The following is a 20,134-nucleotide window of genomic DNA, read 5'->3' on the forward strand; positions in this document are numbered from 1 at the left end:
TTAATCTTCTGTCATAAAACTAAATGAATGAGATGAAATTGATTGCAGATATATTACATATATATGAATTGTAGACCAAATACACTGTGCTATTTATTTCATATATTTCTGATTACATGACCACCTGAGTGTTACATGTGCATGTATGAGAAGCCACATCTGAGCGTGTGGCGGCTAGCCCACAGTCACATGAGTCAGAGTGACATCATGCATGTTTGATATCTGTGTGCGACCAGAGTGCTTACAAGCAGAGCAAACACAACAAACTACAAGCAATAATACCAATGTCAGTGCACGCCACATGCAGTACAGTCCAGAGTACAGTACATACATACAACACATGCACAGCACGGCACTGAAACAACACTGCAGCCAACAAATAACTGTAAACCAGCCAAAACTCTGCAGCAGGACAGTTTGAGAGCTTCAGAGCGTCACATAAATGTTATAATGTCATTTTGCATCTGATTCTGCATGTAATGACAGAACATATATTCTGTAGGACTTCCCACATCACTCTCCTGCTCCATCCCCCTCCTCCCCCATGCTCTCTCCATCCCTCGCTCACTCTCGTTCCTTCCCTTGTCTGTATGGATCAGTCAGAGTCATCCAGCCAAGCCAGGGGGGGGTGAGGGCAGCCAGCATTTAGTGCTTCTTCACCGCCTACTCCTGCAGGTTTGCACAGTAAATAAGTGTGCTGGAGAGTGCAGTCTATATTGGGATGCCTGTTCAAGTGTGTTATACATGCGGTTTGTGTTTATCTTGTGCGTCTTTGAATAAGGCCTGCTGCATTACCAGCTGTTCCTGCATGCAATGATTTCACATTTTATTAGGGCGGAAACTAGTGATTTAATTGTCAATTAATCTATTGACTATTTTCTCAATTAATTGATGGGTTGTTTGGTGCATAAAATGCCAGAAAATGGTGAAAAATGTTTCCCAAAGCCCAAGATGACGTCCTCAAATGTCAGTATTCAGTTTACTGTCATAAATGAGTAAAGAAATAAAAATTTCAAAAGCTAGAATCAGAGATTCTTTGACTTTTTGCTTAAAAAATCTATATTTTGTCAGTTCATTTCCTGCTACTTATATACATATTTTGGTTGTCTGTCATATACTTTATACTACCCTCATATGTCTACCTTGTATAAAATCATATCTATAATTTGAATCTTATCTGTTTATATACTATGTCTTTCTCTCCTTTACTTAAAATTTAACATGCTATGTTATTTCTTTTATTTTGCACTATATGTACACACTCAGTGCTGCTTGATTATAACAATAATAATAAATTCACTTGTAGCACTTTTTTTAAACACAAAATTTACAAAGTACTTTACATACAGAAAAATCCTCCACCCCACCAAAACATACAGCAATAAAATAATAAAAAAAAATACAGGATAAAATGTAATATATGAGGTAAGCAGATACAAAACTAAATACACACCAACAAAAAGAAAGAGTACTTAGAACAGGCCACAAATTTACAAGCAAGCATGTGCCCTAAACTCATTAAAAGTAGGGGTAAATGGTAAAACAAATAAAACGCAATAAAAACAAAGATTCTTGAGTGATTCTAGACTCCTGAGTGGCAAAGCATAAGGTGGTTTTCATAAATTATGTGCTCTAATGTTCCTAATTCCTCATTTTTAATTTTTGTTTTGTTTTGTTTGTAAATCATTTAATCTGTAAAGCCCTTTGTGCTTAAGCTTGAAAAGTGCTATATAAAGTAAATTATTTTTAATATTATTAATAATATTCCTCCTCAGGAAATAGAATAGTGTTTGCAGAAACTCATCCTCATTTCTCTTTGTTGCTTTTATTGTTCAAATGTGTTTAATACTGAACTACTGACTAAATCCAACAATAAAACAATAGCAGCGATATGGAAATGTCTTGTTTCTACTTGAGTGCATTAAATGGTAATCCAGCAACTACGGTACAAAATAAAACAGGATGTACAGCACATCTGCTCTTCTGCTGTTTTCTTTATTGCTCTATATATCTGGGCCCATGTGTTTGTGTGTACAGTATATAAAAGTGTCTTTGTGTGTGTGTGTGTGTGTGTGTGTGTGTGTGTGTGTGTGTGTGTGTGTGTGTGTGTGTGTGTGTGTGTGTGTGTGAGAAACACTGTGGGGGTGGGCAGGAGTTGTGTGAGGATGTGGATGTCACTCTGCCAAGGAAAACACTTGAAGCGCAGGTCATCTTACTGTAAGCATACCCACACTACCAAGTGAATGTCTCTACAAAGAAAAGAAAACATCACACTGAATACACCAAGCTGTTGCATAAGCTTGGTGATGTATTTCTTAGTTTTGGCCTAAAGTTATACGATCGACACAGTATTGAACACCACTGTAGTTGCTGAATTGAGTTTGTAAAGTGTTGCAGCTGTCGGAGGTCAGAGAGTACACAAAGTGCAGTATCACTTGTACCATAGTATTTTAAAGCAGTCGTGTGCGATACAGCAACGACCTGAGCGGAGCAGCCAGAAGGATTTGGTCTGCTGAGGCTGTAACGAGGTTTTCAGAGTTCAGATAGGGATGTGTGGAGCTCATTAGCAAAACCATCAAAGCTTCTCTTGATGTTGTTTCATTGTGACTGTGAGTGCATCTGCAACCTGAATGCCTCAAGTCCTCACTGGGAATAAAACATGTATTCTTATTTCAGTCAAGCCCACACACTCCTCTATCACTCTCAAAAGTATGGACACACACACACACACACACACACACACACACACAATGCAAATATGGGCTGGAAATGAAGCGATTTTAGATCTAGATGGTGATCTGAGGCTACCGCAATCGACTTTTCAGGTGAATGGTATAGCTCAAGGTATTTTGGTCCATTAATTGGTCCATTGCTGTTTACATTGTACATAAATAACATAATTCTTCAAAATCAGTCCTTCAGTGATACAATATTATTGCCATCCCAGCCCGGGTCTTGAGCCGTCTTCATAGACTACTTTTAAACGCAGAATAGACAAACTACATTTTATGCTCCACTTCCTCCAGTGACTCTGACTATCCCACCATTAAAACTTTAAATGTCTTACAAATACCGAGATATCAATCAAGATTCTTGTACAGAATTAAGAGATGTCCATTTCCTTCAAACAGTAAAATCATTGGGCAGCCAACCTTCATGTCAACCTGTAGTGTAGTTCACTGCAACCTTCATGCAGTGAACTACAAACTGGACTCAAACCAGAGTCTTATATTCCACTTGGAGATTTTAAAGCTTTATTATCTGATGTACTTTTGTTATTCTTGTAACTGTTTTTATTAATTCCTTTGTATTATGTAGTTGTGATGTTCTGTTTGCTCATTGTGTTCTTGTGAGTGTTTTTTGTTCTCAGGTCTCTCTTGTAAAAGAATCTCAATGAGATTTTCTGACAAAATAAAGATTAAATAAAATAAAAACTGAATGTCTTCTCTGTTTCCGAACTCTACACAACCTTATTGACTAGCAGATCCACGCTACATGAGTGAACCAATAGAATGATGCAGCAAAGTAGATGGCAATGACCGTTGGGCTTCTTGAAAAGTGTTATTTCATGATTATGTTATCTTTTGGCTTCGCAACTTCAAATTAAATTCAGGTTTTAATTGTCATTTTGAAACCTGTGTAGTATCTTTAATGCAACATTTTGTTTCAGTGGTGCAAGTAGAGGAATTCATTGTCTATTTCAAATCTAGTTATAGTCTACAGGGCATTTCAAAATTGGGAAAATTTAGAACATCTATTGCAACTGCAATTAAAAAATATGATAATATTTTTTGGGCCAGATCACCCGCCCCTAAATGCAAATTACAAATGACTTATGATCTACCCCTTCACTCCATTTCTTTTGTTTCTTTGTGGTTCATGCAAAGTGTACCTGTGAATCTTATTGCTCCACTACAGTAAATCTACAAGAATTCATATCGGTGCTTCCAGATGTGTGGCCATGGCAGAAGGCACATATGACATACAGCTGCTATCATGGAAACCAAAACAATGGCTGAACTCAGGAAATTAAAGAAAGATCCCAAAAGCCAAATGTCCGCTGTTCAGCTCCACAATGATGACACCCAGTGAGTTCAGCTCTTCAGCTTTACTGAAATTTCTCTTCTGTTGCTTTTGACTCAAGCAGGCATAACTACACAAAAGTCAAATATTTAAAAATGAAAAAGTTACAGACTACGGATTCCATGCAGTAAATGCAGTATCTGCACTGATGTGAAGTTATTGGAATATCAGCATGACATGATTAATGCGGACTATTAGGCAAGACAAAAAGTACAGGTGCCTCCATCGCTCTGTCTGGGTTTGCGACTTGTTCGGCTCTTCCTGTTTTGATTTGGTGTCATCCTCAGTTATCAGGCCTCGCATGTTAAATTCATCTCTCTCACTCTGTCAACTTCAGTCTCACTCACACACACACCATCCCAAGCAGGAGCACAGGCACACACTGGGAAAGTCAGCCAAGTGAAAATAGAAGTACATATTTTAGTATTTTAGCTTTAGTTTAACTATAGCAAATGTTTTGATAAAATATGTACATTTAAAAAATTACGCACTATTTTGCATGCTTTTGAGTTGTCTGTCAACAGTTTAGACCCACAGTGTGACCCAGACACAGGGAACCCACTTGGGCGACCAAAAAACTTTAGGTTTGCACATGGGCACTTTATGTAGTCTTTTGTAGGTTTATGTATGTTTACTTAGTCTTGTGTAGGTCTATGTAGTCTGAGTTGGTTCTGTGTTGTCTCTTGTGTTGTAGCACCATGGACCTGAAGGAACGTTGTTTTGTTTCAGTGTAGCTCTGTATGACTGAAAGTGACAGTCAATAGTCAAATTTGGTCCATTTCACACCTGCATTGTGTGTGATATGTATTAAGCTCTTCATTACTGTAGTGTCATATGTAGTATATGATACAACTTTTAAGAGTTGTAATGATCAGTCTAGATAAATATATCAGTACAGTCTCCAATGATGCAATATGATCGATGTAAAGTGAAAATATCAAACTATATTGCCATCTTTAGGATACGCCCTTATTTTGAAATTCCCATAGCATGTCTGCGTCACAAATGTCAGACCTAAAATTGTTGCTTTTTGTGAGTTGACATAAATTTAACTCAATGTGTTAAATGGACAAATGATATAGATCGTAGGCCCCTGAAGTGAATCAAACTGAAATCGAATCGAAGACTTATTCTTGTCCAAAGAATTGATATAATGTCATGTCATGATGAAACTCATCATTTACACCACTACAAGGCTACAACTACTTTATATGCAATGTCTGTTATCCTTAAACAAAAAGTGTACAAAAAGTAAACTAAAGACAGGAGAGAAGCAAAAGAGCATTCAAGTCCACTGTCTGTGAGCGGTCTCACTGAGGTGTTCAGTACATGTACAAACAAATCTTCAACAACAAATCTTCAAATTGAACTGACTACACTGAATCACCATTGTCACCAAATGAATCAGTAGCTTTTAGCAGTGGAGCTCCTTCATTGGTGACTGAGAGTGACGTTGTCAGCTCAGTCGTGACACACACAGTACGTTGTTTCACCCTTAAAAATCTATTCAAAGACTCCACAGGAACTCATAAAACTCAAGTCAAAAATAACATATTCCTGCTGTGCTTCTTTTGTTTTCTACTGAACTGAACGTGACAGACTGAACCTACGACTGAACTGAAGACATTTACTTAAGTGCATCTGAACTATGGATAGTCAGTGATTATAAAAACTTTTAACTATGATTCGTGAGCTCCACCGCTACATTTTACAAGTTTTGTATTTCACTCTCATGCTTTGCCATCACCTGCTGGTGGAGCAGTGCCCTCACCCGAGAGAGGTTTAAGGTGACGAGATGAGAATGGGTGAAATTTGGGACAGGAGACATATCATATCAAAAAACTAAAAAAGTATAGAATAATTTACAGTAAAATATTACTCTAATTGTGATGGCCAAGGCCACACAAATGGACAGTTGAGGGTAAAACCATGCACACACTCACCTCACTTCTTTGTTCAGTGCACAGGTTAATTTAATTTGCAGTCAGCCACACCCCAAACAATTCAGGTCCACAGTCCTACAGTTTATTTGAGTTATAATTTCTTTATTCTCCTTTAGCTTTACACTGTTTAAATTGAGTGCACACATTTTCACACTGTAAGGTTAAATCTAGTAATTTTCTGTTGTATTAATCATTTTTCTTTGTCTTCTTCTGAGTTACCATGCTGGTGGGGGTGGTTTCCTCCTGGACAGGCAAAAGGTGTGTCCAAGGGGTGGAACCTGTTAAATCCTGTGGCCAGCTCATCAGGTCATACCATCTCCAGCCATGTCAGAGGGGGTTTTGGGTTTAGTTAGTTTTTCCTGTGTATTAGTTTTAGTGGATACCCATTTTGTTTTTCCCTTTTGTGTTAGTTGGTTTGGCCAAGCCAGTATATATGTTCCCTCATGTTTCATTTTGTTAGGTCAGTTTGTTCAGTTAACACCTTGTTTTGTTGCTGTCATTTTGAGTATAATTATATTCTGTTGACCTCTTTTATAGGTCTAGTTATTAAGTTCCTGGTTTGTATTGTTTGGCATTTTTTTTGGTAAATAAAAACCCTCTTTTTCAACAAATTCCTGTTCTCCTCTTTGCCTCACTGCTTGGTCCCTGACACTAATAGTTTGTCATCAATATTATGAAGAGCAGTTAGATTCTGAGGGTTACACACAGGTGACAGGTGTGTTACAGTTGTTTTAAAAGCCTTTTCAACAGATATGTTAAGCTGTAGCTTTACTGAACTTACTGTAGGTTAGTTCAGTAAACCGCGAAAAGACAGATCAGTAATACTCGTACTTGTACATATTCTACAAAAGGAAACAGGACATTTTAACTTACAAAAAGCAGAAATTATTGCCTACATAAATAATTTGATACAGCATACAGGCAGCTCTCATTATAGCATCCTCATATTTTGTAATACTACAGGCTAACAGTTCATATTCAGGACAGAGAGGACAGGATTTGAGACAAATGCTCAAAATTTGTGACTGTCCTGAATTTTTCCAGGTATCTGGCCACCTTAGAGAAGACCTTCATCATAAATTCATCATGGGTGTATGTTTACCAACAAGGTGAGCAAAGTAACACGACATGACCATCATTATTTACACAAACTGAGGATAGACCAAGGATAAAACACAGGCAGACTTAAAAAGTCAAAGCAACTTGTGTGCATTTTAGGACTATTAAAGATTCAGTGCACCATTGTTTGTTAGTGACTGTCTTCTTTTCTAACATGTTGTGATGTTACTTACTTTTCAACTTACTTCGCAATAGATTGGAGTGAAATTCACATGTCAAAATGTGCAAATTTGTTAGCTGGAAAATGCTATGACATAACATTTACATTATTGAAAAATTGAATACATTGAGAGTATTAGGGCAAAACAACAAAAGAACAAAGAAAAAAGTAGAATCACTGTATACATTCGTTGTTCATTTCAATAAATTCATAGGAAATCGTACATGTTATTAGAGAGCATGGGAAACATTAATTAATTCATAAATCTCCTGTCGTTCCACTTTAAGACGGCCTGTTTGACGCACACACTGTGAACATGCACCGCTGCTGCACTTTATCATGGCTGCACTTTTCACACAGCATCCACACAAAGCTCTGACTCCCTTACTTTCCCTTTGTCTGCCTCTCCCTCGCACACACAAACAAACAAACACACTCTCACAATCGCAAGCACATGCAGAAATACACATTCAAGATAACAAGCAGGGACAGAGCTGGTGTGAGCCACAAATGAGCAGTTACGTTAAGTGACTAAACACATACTTCTACCATCATCTCTATGGGAGTCCACAGTCCAGACGTTGCCACTTGTGCCAGCCATTACGCACACACACACACACACACACACACACACACACACACACACGCACACAGCCAACTGCTTCATCTGTCACACACATACACATTTACACTCTCCCTTAGACACGCCACCAAAACAGTCCTCATATGGAAAAACATGTCATCAACTCCCCCAGAGGAGACTGGAACCATACAGCATGATTACTACATCAAAACAAAGACTGTGGCAAACAGCAACATCAGGAACTTTCTATTCTGTGAAGGTACAATATGCGTTATTCAACTGGCACACAGCCTGAAGAGAGCAGGGAAAGAGTGCAGTAAAAGATAGATGTATAGTATGTGATTCGCTATTGTGATCGTGATTTGACTGTGAGTTCAGGGTATAACAATTATAAAACCAAGACCAAAACAGCAATACAAACATCCAGTCTAGAATTCTACCATGTAGTGCCACACACACACACACACACACACACACACACACACACACACAATCTTAGGCAATATACTGTATATATCAGTCCCTCAAGGAAGTTTGTGATGTCATGATCACAACAGTTAATGCAAATTCAACCGATCCCCGTGAATTCTTCAAAAACTTGCAATTTTGTCCAATTATTGTAGTTCCACCAATCATCATAGTAGTTCTCCATGCAAAGTTCACACATGGTCGTCTCCATGAACTAACTCTGTGTTTTATTATTTGTGTTTTTTGTTTTTCTTTTGTTTTCACTTGCCACAGCAAACAAACAAACAAACAAAAACAAACAAAGGAAGATTAAAAATATTGCATGCATATGGAAAAAATACTTAAAAATATTGCAACATGCATTGCAACTTTTGGCAAAGCTGCCATGAATTCAGCAATTTTAGGCAGCAACAAAAATGCCAAAAAAACGCCACTGAAATCATGGGAGTGACTGATATATCCTCTAGACTGGTCTTACAGTATTGTTACTTTGTTTTCTTATGTAGACTAGTTACATTGTCCCCTAAAGTTAATCTACCTTAATGTTCTTTGGTATTCTTGATATTCCAAACTGTAGTTGATTTAATAAAACCAAGAAAAAAAAAGACAAGCAACAAAAAACTATGATATGAACTGGAGCATGGATTTGGAGAATCATTACACCCGCTTCTATGACTGATCTATGAATTGATCTGAATAAGTTTAAAAAAAGATGGAGGACATTACAGAGGCAATGATGAATTATCAGATGTCATGTCAGCCAAAAAAAAACTTTGTTGTATGGAGCATCTGATAATCTTTGACAAGAACCACTGCAGTCTGGTGGATGCCTCTCAGTGGCTGGTTGTCACGCTGAAGCACTTGGTGACTGTGATCAGTCAACAGGCTTTGGCTGCGAGTCACTATTTTGGCAGTGTGATGGTTGTTATTATGTATTTACATCACAAATGACTTCTTCTTTGTTGGTAGCTGCTCATTTTGCGGTTCTCAGTTTGTGCATTTCATGTCTATAATGCTAATGTAACGTATATTAACATTGTAGTTGGGGTTAATATGTGCATGTGAACTGACTCAGCCATACTGCATTTTGCTGTCAGTCACTTTTTCTCCTGCTCTGTGTGCTTCACCAATCAACACACACAGAGTGGAGCAGAGGAAAGACAGGTGACATTACTCAAGCTGGCAAAAACTCATTACATTATTTTATGGACAATAAAATCCTCACAAAAAGAGCAATTTATTAATGTGACCCATTTAACACCAAAAATAGATATATGTTGATCCCAAACCAGTTGAGCAAAAGCAAGAGAACTAGCTAGCACCTCCCCCTCAAACAAGCATGTGTTGCCAGGCTCAATTCACGTCTGTGTAGGAGACCGGAAAGAAAGACTGTCAGTACTTTTGTAGCTTCTAACTGAAACTCTGTGGTTTGAAGTTTACCTTCCCTCCTGTGCCTCTGTCTGTATTTTCAGGTATCAGTTTTATTTTACTGTTTCATATTCGCTTTCAGCTGGATAGGCATCATGTTAACTTAATGCTGATGAGACATTTTCTGATTTTGCTGCTTCATAAAAAAATAAGTTTTTAAGTAAAAAATCAATGGGAGAATTTCATTGTGAATAATTCATAGGAAATGCGTGACTTCTTGATACCAAAAAATATAACAGCCATGTTTGGTGTGTGTTTATTTTTTAATAGATTAATATTTACTCTTATAAACAGAGTCATTCTGGGATATTTGCAAGAATGTAATTACTAGCATGGAAATTAATGTAACATATTTCTACAAAGCCTGTCATCTGCATGAAATATGCTGCTAAACGAGCTGTGTTGTCTGACTGTATGTCATAGTGAAAACACAGCTGCATTACATTACTGCAAGATGACAAGCATGGAAGTGCCATTACTGTAAACAAGTTTCACTTATTAATCTTAAACAGAGGGGACAGTTGTTCTCAATGACCATCTCTCAAGACCCTCTTCAGGTGTAAACTACTTATTTCTCCTGAGCAGGTTGCGACACTAAATGTTAACATCTAAAATAAATAATTTTTCAGAATTACACAAAATCCAGATATTAAATAAGGTACTCAATAAAACCAACATGTGTAGCATGTGTGTTTGTGGTAATCAGTCATTCATACCTATGTTTTTTTTCTTCAGTTATTCACATAGAAGATAAAAATAACAAAATGATTCATCTTTTAAAAATGCTGACATCCTCAGTTGTGACAGCATCCAAATGTGCAGCAGATTAAAAGCTGTGAGTTCTCTGTTGGCATCAGAACGACCTCTCAAATGGTTTGTGAGGGGACATTTCACTCTTTACATGTTTGTGTCCTTTTGTCCCCAGTAAAATAAATAGCTCTGCAGCTCCAGAGTTATGCAATGACAGTGGTACGGGCAAACACTACATGATACCAGACGCAATTCGCTGCGTGTTGCCTTACGAAGGATGAGACGTATGAATCATATTCACCATGAAAAGGTCATTGTTTTGCTCAGCTACCTTCAGCAGGAGCTGCCTGGGGTGTTGAGTCTCAGATAGATAAGTCAGAAATGACCTTAAAGCAAAGGCAGGAGGCTTGTAGACTATTTGTCTGTCCCCTAGACAAGGTGTGTGCGAGGAGACACAGTCACGTGCAGGAGGGGTTGTGTGTGTGTGCTTCTTACTATTGCAGTAAAATGACTAAACAAAGAAGGAGTAGTAAAGGAGAGAGCTGAGAAGGAGAGGAATGAAAGAAATGACTAGAAGTTCTAGACTAGTGTGTGTGAGGGTTTGTACGTGTGCGCGCTCGCTACATCCTGTTACTCACTTGTGCCTCCTGGTGGTAGCAGGACCCCAATCTTTTGCCCTGCGTTCCGCCTGAGGAGGAAATTGCTTTCTATTTATAATGAGCTGCTGCATTTAACCAAGCCTTACTAACAAGACGGCAGACTCATGCTATTAAAGGCCTCTATGACTTTGCAGCATTGCCCTGTTCTAACTCACAGCAGCTCTGCAGCACCTATAAGGACTGTGTGCACACAGTGTGGCACAAGCAAACCAACAGATTCAGTACTTTTACCTTTCATGGGTTCATGTTAAACAGGTTATACAGTTAAATAGCTGTAAACTAAATTACATTACTGTACTGTGATGAAACACATCAATGCTGGTGTTAATACTGACATTTCTTACTTATAAAAATCTGAAATTAGCTCACCCCCTTTTGAATTATATGCTTTGTGAGGCCAATGCTGATGTAGAACTGACCAGACTGTTTGAGTTGCAATAGTTGTGACCAACTATTTCAACATACATATGCACATGAATCAACATGTGCATGCATTCACACACTTACACACCCAGCCGCTTGACCAAAAGTGTAAGAAGTGGGATTAAGTCCCACCAATGGAAAAGGGAACTCTGCCGATGCCTGCCACAAGGATCTATGACAAACTGCCCATGACATATGGAAGGGGGTGTGGCTTGAGTATAGGCTAGCTTGCATCAATGAAAGAGGAACAGCTGAGTTTAGTGATGCCTTTCTCAAGTGTCTATGTCAAACTGTTCATGTCCTCTGCAAGGATGACACGGCAAAGTAAAAAATTAACCCTGCTCAGTCCAATGATGACTCCTAAGTGCTTAAAACTAGCAGGTAATGAGTTACTGAGGGGGCGTGGCTAATTTTTAGGGGTCGGTCCAATTCACACCATTGAAACTCACTCTCTGCTGAGACCAGTGATGCCTCCCACTAGGGTCCTGCACCATCCTGAGTCTAGCCTTATCAGCCAACAAGGTTTTATTGTGAAAGTCAACAACAGAACCTTTGACCCCACATCCTGCCAAACAACGTGACATCACTGTTTGATTTGACAACAAAGTAGGCTAACCGACTGAAAATGGATCAATGAAATAGATGACATAAAAGCAAAAATATCCAGGGGAGAATACCAGATAGTGAAGAGTATATAAAACTGAGCCAAATCGAATGTGCAGAAGTTTGGTGTGATCAGAGACTGTGAGAATGTTAAAAGTAAAAAGTGCCAAAAAATATTAGTTTTTGACAACCACAAACTAGGTACACTATTTTTCAATTTTGGTGCTTTTGACAGACACACACACACACACCAGAGAGGTTCTCTGCCTCTCTAAGCTGCTAGCATTAGCTTGGCAAGCTACAACACAGGTACAACACAGAAAGTTTTTCAAGAAGGGTCCCAGATGTGCTTCTAGTATCTGTCAAAGCTCCAGCTGACTCTCTGTCACGGACACAGAGAGCATGACAGCAGCTCCGACTGTAAGCTTTTACTACTGCTACACTGACCAATGTTCAGGGAGTGCTGCAGAAATGAGTTTTAAACCCTGGAAATGAGTTAGCATATTAGCATTTCAAGCACTTTTATCTTAAAGGATTTGCCTAAAATAAGGTCTGTGTTTAACACACACTTAAGAGATCTACGATATGAAATCTGTCAGTAAATATCACAATTTCTACTACAGTGTACCTCAGTGGGGGCGATGTTGAGTCATGTGAGTGTGGTGTAGTTTAGTTTATAGCCTAATGTTAGCTTTTTACCTCTGGCAATTGCATTTACACTTCAAACATTATAAAACTGTTGTTAATTTGTGAAGAGTAGTTTGCTGAACAAAAAGCATCATACACTTTTGTTCGTTACAGGGCTTATTTTCTGCACTAATCCAAAATCTAATCCTTTTTATGGCAGGGACCAGTGCAATGCTAACTTCCAAGTTGGTCTACAAAAATACGTCATCCCTGCAGTGCTTTATTACCTACATAGCCACCAGGCCAGTGGTAGTCCTGTGCACCCCAGCCTGCCCCCATTTCTCAACCTTTTAACACGTTTTAGCATTTTTCAAAAGTATGAGCAGAGCTAGGCTCAGACCTAGGACACAGTTACACTTTAACCAACAATGCGCCAAGTGAACTGTCTACACATCCACAAGCCCAGACGTCAGCTTGTCTGTACGGCAGGTTTCAGTGTCTCTTTGCGCTGAAAGTTACACCGCTTCTGAATGTGTCACAGAGTAAAAAAAAACTGCTTGCAGCCTAGTGATATAATTTGATCCTTGCTTTACACATCAGGCCTCTCAGCACCCCAACTCAGGTTTCATATCTGCTCTCTCAGTCCACCTGTGAGGCTGCAGAGCAGAGTCGTGTGAAATGGCTATCTTCACTACAGCTTTACCCGCTGGCCGACTGCTATAGCAAAACTAGCTCAGCATTTTTCTCTCTCGTGCTCCTCCTGTGACTACAGCATGAGTGCTGTAGAACAACAAGGCTAAGCTGGCACACCTGCCCTACAAACTATTCTATTGTTCAACCTCTGCTGAAAAAGGGAAAAGATGCATTATTCACCCTCTGCTATCTGATTTAATGTTGACACTGCAGAATTAAACCAAAGTTCCTGTGCAAGCAATGTAGTGTGCAGCTTGACAAGGATCAGTACCATGATCAGCAAAAACATAATATGGTGCAGTTAAAGAAGAATCCATACAGCCAGGGAGGCAGTTATACATTTTCAAAAAGTTAAGCTTTGTCCTGACTAGGGCTGCACAATTAATCAAAATATTATCAAAATCGCATATGTCAAAGTGTAATATTCAAAACGCAGAAGCTGCAATTTTTTTTGATAAAGAAAAAATGTGTGACAAAACAGAAATATAATGTAGAGCTGCAGAGATGCCCTAGCCTACAAATCTTCGACTCCAGGTGTAAGAAAACATGTTTGGTTCAGACTCCAACAAATGTCAAATCATGATTTTAATAGTTTTTCAGTTAAAATGAAAGTTGTGATGCAAAACTCACTAATCATGAATCACACTGCAATCAAAATATCTGTCAAAATAATCACAATATCATTTTTTTTCCATATTGTGCAGCTCTAGTCCTGACTATACTGAAAGGAAGCCACTTTATGATGAAATAAAAAGTTTATTCCTAATCATCATCATGTTTTCTCATCTCTACTTAATGATCTTGTTCATGTAAACTGCATCAACGATGCTGCTCAGTCCTACAAACAAACTCATACAAATGCACAAAATGTAGCATTCTGGTTCATTCTAAATGAGTGCATCCAAAAACTTAATCTGACACTAATTTTTAGAGAAGGGATGTGAGCAATAAGTCCTCAAGTTGATAAAACGTTTCCATATTTTCTGTCATAATAATGACTATAATAATGACAGCATGTCAAAGTAATCCTCGTGAACAAAACATTCAGGTTTCTCATTGCTCTACTCTAAATGCAACATTTCCTATGTTTTTCTCTTCTTTCAATGATGGACTGATGTTGGCACTTTGTGGATTTCTTTAAATGGTCATGTGCTCCAGGCACGCCCACCCACTCAGACTGTCTTCATTCAACCACTCTGCTCAGGATTATGTTCATGTTCAGTCTCACAGAAAGTGCTTTTTTGGTTGTCAAGGAGTTGCATAATTCCTAGTTTTCACTCTGATGTCCTCCAGCTGCTGAACTGGTGATATACAGAGTTTCTGAAGGAAAGATATCTTTACTTGTTGTTAATGCAACAAACCACTACTGCTAGTTGGCCACACACTCCCCCAGTGTCTGAGCTCCCAGTTCGGGCAGAGTCGGCTGCATGGCTAAGTCAAGAACGGATCTGATCGTACGAGTGGTTCTTGCATTAGGCCCAGTGAAGGCAGCATTAAAAAGTGTCAAACCATCCATCACATCTTTATACTTACAGCTTCAGTTTACATTATAAAGGCTGAGACTAATTTAGTTTGATGCAATTTGCTCATTACTAGAGTCAATACTGAAACGCTCCCAGACTTTCTCTCTGCCAGAAACTCTTGGATGTGATTTGAACATATGAGGAGGATGAGAAAATACATGAGGAAGATAAGGAAGCTCTTAACATATGAACAGAAATTCTGAAAATGCTCCGAATGTATTAACATAGCAGTTAGGCTAAATAATGGTTCACTGAAAATCTGTTAAATGACCCGAGCTTTAGAGGCTACACAGTAAGTCACAGGTATGAAATAAGCACCTGTCAGCACGATACACACACACAGTCCATTATCAGTCTGGGGCACAAATTAGTGAGTGGCATCTGTCACTGAGAGCTGTTCAGTCATCTAAAACACCACAAAGCTGCTGTCCAGCTGAGACTATATTCTTTTAACACTTAAAGAAACCTCAAATGAAATATTAATTTCATACATTTCAAAATTTTGTCACACATTGTACTCAAAGACAGAAGAAATGCACCAATGTGACATTCCCTCCCTGATACTGAAACAATGATACAGAACTTTGTTCCCTAATTTAAAATCAGTAAACGCCTCTGCAAACTATCAAATAATAACAAACAATCAAATGTACACTATCAAGTAATTTGTGGTAACATTTAGCTATCCACAGTGATCAATATCAACACCTCTGGTTTAAGACATTGAAGGAAGAGTTTGGATTATTTGAAGTGGCAGGTTGTTATCCATAGCCAGTGTATTACCTACAGTAGATGGTAGTCGGCACATCCATGGTTTGGGGAAGCAGCATGAGTACCAGTGTAAGAAGCTAAGCAGTCTACTGTTGTGGACAGGGTCAGCAGTAAAATGCTTTTTAGCCACACAAAATAGGCCCACCTAAAGAAATAGGTTTTAATGTGTCATAAGCTGTTGTAACCCTGTCTCCGAAGCCACTGGACTCATTTGGCAAAAACATTTTACCTTGCAGACCACAGGAGTTGCTGCCACTGACCTACTGGTTAGTTTGACCCTGGTGAATCTGAACTAACCCTTAAAAACACCAAAATCACACAATCACACAAACATACTAACAGATCAATGCAGCAGTAGACCAGCAGCTCCCATGTTCTGTGAGATAAAATGACTGTTTTTGCCAAAGGAGTCTGGTGGCTTTAGAGAGAACAGTATTTGGCTCATATAACAGTGATTTCCCCTCGGAAAATGCTGTCTAATGGCAATGTAAAGCAGTGAAAATATTCTAAATATAGTTTATACTTAAAAAAAATGATATTTTTTTTAGGTGGCCCTTTTTCTAGGTGGGTAAAATATATTTTGCTGCTGATTTCAGTACATTGCTTAACTTCCTACTCCTGCTGCTTCTCCAAACTGGGAACATGTTGACCATCATTTACTGCAGGTAATACACTAACCACTAATAAGTGCGTCATAAGATCCCACTTCAAAAAATCCAAAACTATCCTTTTAAAATCACCCCGCCTCTCTGTAGAATTAAATGACAACTGTATATACTATCAAGTAAATATCGATAAATTTTGCTATCCTTAATTGTCAGTATCAACACCATTAGTTTGAAGGCCTAAAGACATCAAAGTCTTCATATTAAAAGGCAATTAGCACACAGTAGCGTTATGCATCAAAATGAGATCACCACAACAAATCCAAAACCATATATTGCTTGTTATGGATAGGTAATGTCTGGCCAATATTTGATTGACTTTATAAGGTCAATGTGAGGACAGATAACAGGTCAGATTGGTGCATACATAAAGCAAAGATGGAAAGAGAGCTGGGGTGAGAGTATTTGAACTCTTATTGTTGCTGTATTTATAGTCACATTAGAGGAGCAGAATGCACAGAAGTGTGCACACACCGACACTATCAGGACAATCCGGCTCTTTAAAACTTCACTCCCGAACTAACCCTAACAACATACTGTACTGTATGCACTGTATAAGACTCTGTAATGTCCCAGATGGCCCACTTTCCTCTGTTGCACCACCACTGTGTAAACAAGCACCCTGAGGTCACCCTCCGGGAGGTCAAACTGTGAAGCAGTACACCTTACTTCTCTAAAGTAGTCCAGACACACTTTCCACCAAAGCTGTAGCTTATCTTTGCACAGCAGGTTCAGCATCATAACACACAGAGAAACACTCCTGCCGGTCCTTTACAGCAGGCTGGTAACCTTTCTCTAACATGTTCCTGCTCTCAGACGAAGCTTTCAAGAACATTCAAATGTCTGCAGACACGCTGTTGATATGCTGCTCATGAATCATTGAACACTACCGCTAAATTCTGCTCGTGTAAGGACCACATTCTGCGTGTTTGTCTGGCTGCTGGAGAGTGCACTCATCCTCAGCTGTGGAACAATGCTTACAACACTACATCACCCATAATTCATCACACAGACATAAATGCACAAGGTGCACACAGAGTGGTGCAATGACGAGAAAGTCTAAAAATAGAAAGCTGAATAAAAACCTCCATACAGGGAAACTATGACATGATAAAGCACCGATGAGGATAGTTGTCAAAGTGTTTCTCTGTGTAGGCACAGCAGATATTTCAAATCTGCATGATAAAGCAATATGCTGAAGACACAATCTGCATGCAACATCTCACTGTTACTGCAAAATCTCTGACTGTGTCTGCATCTTGAAAGAGCGACACAGTCAAAATAAAGCAGAGGACAACAACAGACACAAAAAGAGATCATCTTCCATTCTCTTCTCCTTATCAAACCACAACACTAAATCCTTTATTAATATCCCTAACAAAGATTTTATTCAGTCATTTCACAGATAACAACCCTTAATTCAAGCCAGACAATAAGAGGTTTTGACCATTTGAACCCAAAGACTATGACTATGACTAAACACTATGCAGAGCAATGTGAGCCTGTCTTTGATTGCAAGCAGCACCAACAGGCTCAGACTGAATGAGTAGATTTTAATGACATATGCAGACTACTCACCAGGTCATGGTTTGTGGAGTTGGAATCATCTTCTGGGAAGGGGACATAGACAGCTAAGGCCATACAGTTGGCAAAAATAGCAATTAATATAAAGATATCAAATGGCCTGAGAAAAGAAGTTAAGGAAAACACAGAAGAAAATTATGTAACATTCATAGCAAGAAGAATTCATAAATAATATGGATACAAAATCAACTTGTCAAATCCCCTGCTGTGATAACCTATGCAGTATTTGTAACTCATAAACTATTTACAGACCTAAACAAGTTGGAAATAAAAAAATAGACATTAAAGGTCCCTGATTCTGAGTCTTTGATGGATTTTTCCAGGACTTCAGCTTTATACAGTAATCAAGGCCATAAATGATCTGTGTGACTTAATTTGGATTATCTTTGGTGTAACCTGCCACTGTTTAAGCTGTGTAATTGTGTTTGTTTGAGTGCATACAATGTAAATCACTCATTCCCAGGCTTGGGGGTTAAGGGTTCACAAGTAACATTTAAGGGGTCACAATATGATCAATAAGCTGCCAAAACAGAGAAAACATACTTGTTAATTACTGGAAAATTTCTTCTTCTTTCTTCTTCAGATCTCTAAGAAGTATTAGTGTAAAACTTTGGTTGACCTGGTTTGATTCCATAGACCACTGGTTCCAAAACTGGGGTCCAGGCCCCCCTTAGGAGGGTGCCAGTAATCTCAGGGGGTCCCCAAGACTTTGTTTGCTCTGAGGTTGTCAAAATCTGATTTCCACGTGTTAACTAAAATCACAATCTATACAAAGGTGTGTGTACAAAACTTTTTTAAAAAGAAAGTCTTTGACCTCAATTAAAAATAGTAGGCTATTTTTTAGGCTACTTAGTAGGCCACAACTCTGTGACCTCTCCCTGCTCTGTCCTAATTTATCATTATTGTTCTTTTGGCGAGGATGGGTGTGTATAAGCAAGAAAAGAGACATTTACCAAATGTAAAGGTTGTAAGAATGGAAATTATTTAACTCATGTTAATTATGAACAGTAATGCTTTGTAATTAGATACAAGTAGGGGGGACATATGTAGCCTTTGAAGAGGTTAGCTTTGTGCAAAGCATTGTTTTAACGGGGCATTTATGATTATCTGAAGTGGTACTTGATGAGGTATTTATCAATAGTCAGTGTATTACCTACAGTAGATTACAGTTGAGACACTGGTTGCTTTGGAGAGAGTGATTTTTTGTTCATGTAACAGCAGTTTTCTATTGGTAAAGGCTGTCTGATGGCAAGGTAAAGTGGTGAAAATGTTCTAAATACAACTGATAATGATTTTTTAGGTGGGCCTTTTTAAATGAGTTTAATGTGTTTGTTAATTGCTTAGCTTCTGTGCTGGTGCTCTTCTCTGCTTTTAAACTATATGCAGGTTATATGCAGTCCACGCAGGATAATTTGATACAGCCACATCTGCATTTCATCAAGTGTACCAGTCTGGCAGTAAATCCCCTTTGACTTTTTTTTTTTACCAACAAACACACAAAGGTGGATTATGAAATGTATCTCTATGCTTCACATTGGACAATCTCCTTTATAACATCTGATGGCTTTTGTGATGACAGCATCTGCTTAAGCAGCAACAAACTCACCAGACTGTCACACAGCTGTGTTGTTCATGAGTCCCTCTCCACATACACTTCCAGTATTTTAAGATTCAGTGACTTCCACTTAATGTTTTGTGCAAGAAACCTGTTTATTCTTGCACTTAGTGTAAAGAGACAGTTTCCATAATCTGTGTAATACCTACAGTAACCTGTAACCAGTCACCTACAGTGTGGGAACTTAAGAAATTATAATAATATATTATATTATATTATTACTACCGCTGCCTCAATCAGTTTGTTTGTTTGTGCTATTGTGTGACTTTAGTGAAACCAAACTAACCCTTTAAAATACCAAAGTCACACAACGGCACAAACACACTAACAGTTCAGAGTAGCAGTAGATCAGCAACTCCTGTGTCCTGCAAGGTAAATAAAGCATTATTTAGTTTATACAATGACAGTTTCCTGTCAAAAAAGGACAGGAAGTTCAA

At 38.5% G+C, this 20,134-nt stretch overlaps 1 protein-coding gene across 1 annotated transcript in view; it reads right to left on the minus strand.

Annotated features, from left to right (window-relative positions):
* cacna1da (calcium channel, voltage-dependent, L type, alpha 1D subunit, a) overlaps positions 1 to 20,134 on the minus strand; it is a 94,001-nt gene that overhangs the window by 67,626 nt on the left and 6,241 nt on the right. The window contains exon 3 of the mRNA XM_084734743.1: positions 18,077 to 18,182. Within this exon, the coding sequence (XP_084590869.1) occupies positions 18,077 to 18,182 (106 nt within the window). The remainder of the gene's footprint in view (positions 1 to 18,076; positions 18,183 to 20,134) is intronic.

This window comes from Lutjanus erythropterus, chromosome 2 (genome assembly GCF_056507025.1).
Source record: "Lutjanus erythropterus isolate fLutEry1 chromosome 2, fLutEry1.hap2, whole genome shotgun sequence".
Taxonomy (NCBI): Eukaryota; Metazoa; Chordata; class Actinopteri; order Lutjaniformes; family Lutjanidae; genus Lutjanus; species Lutjanus erythropterus.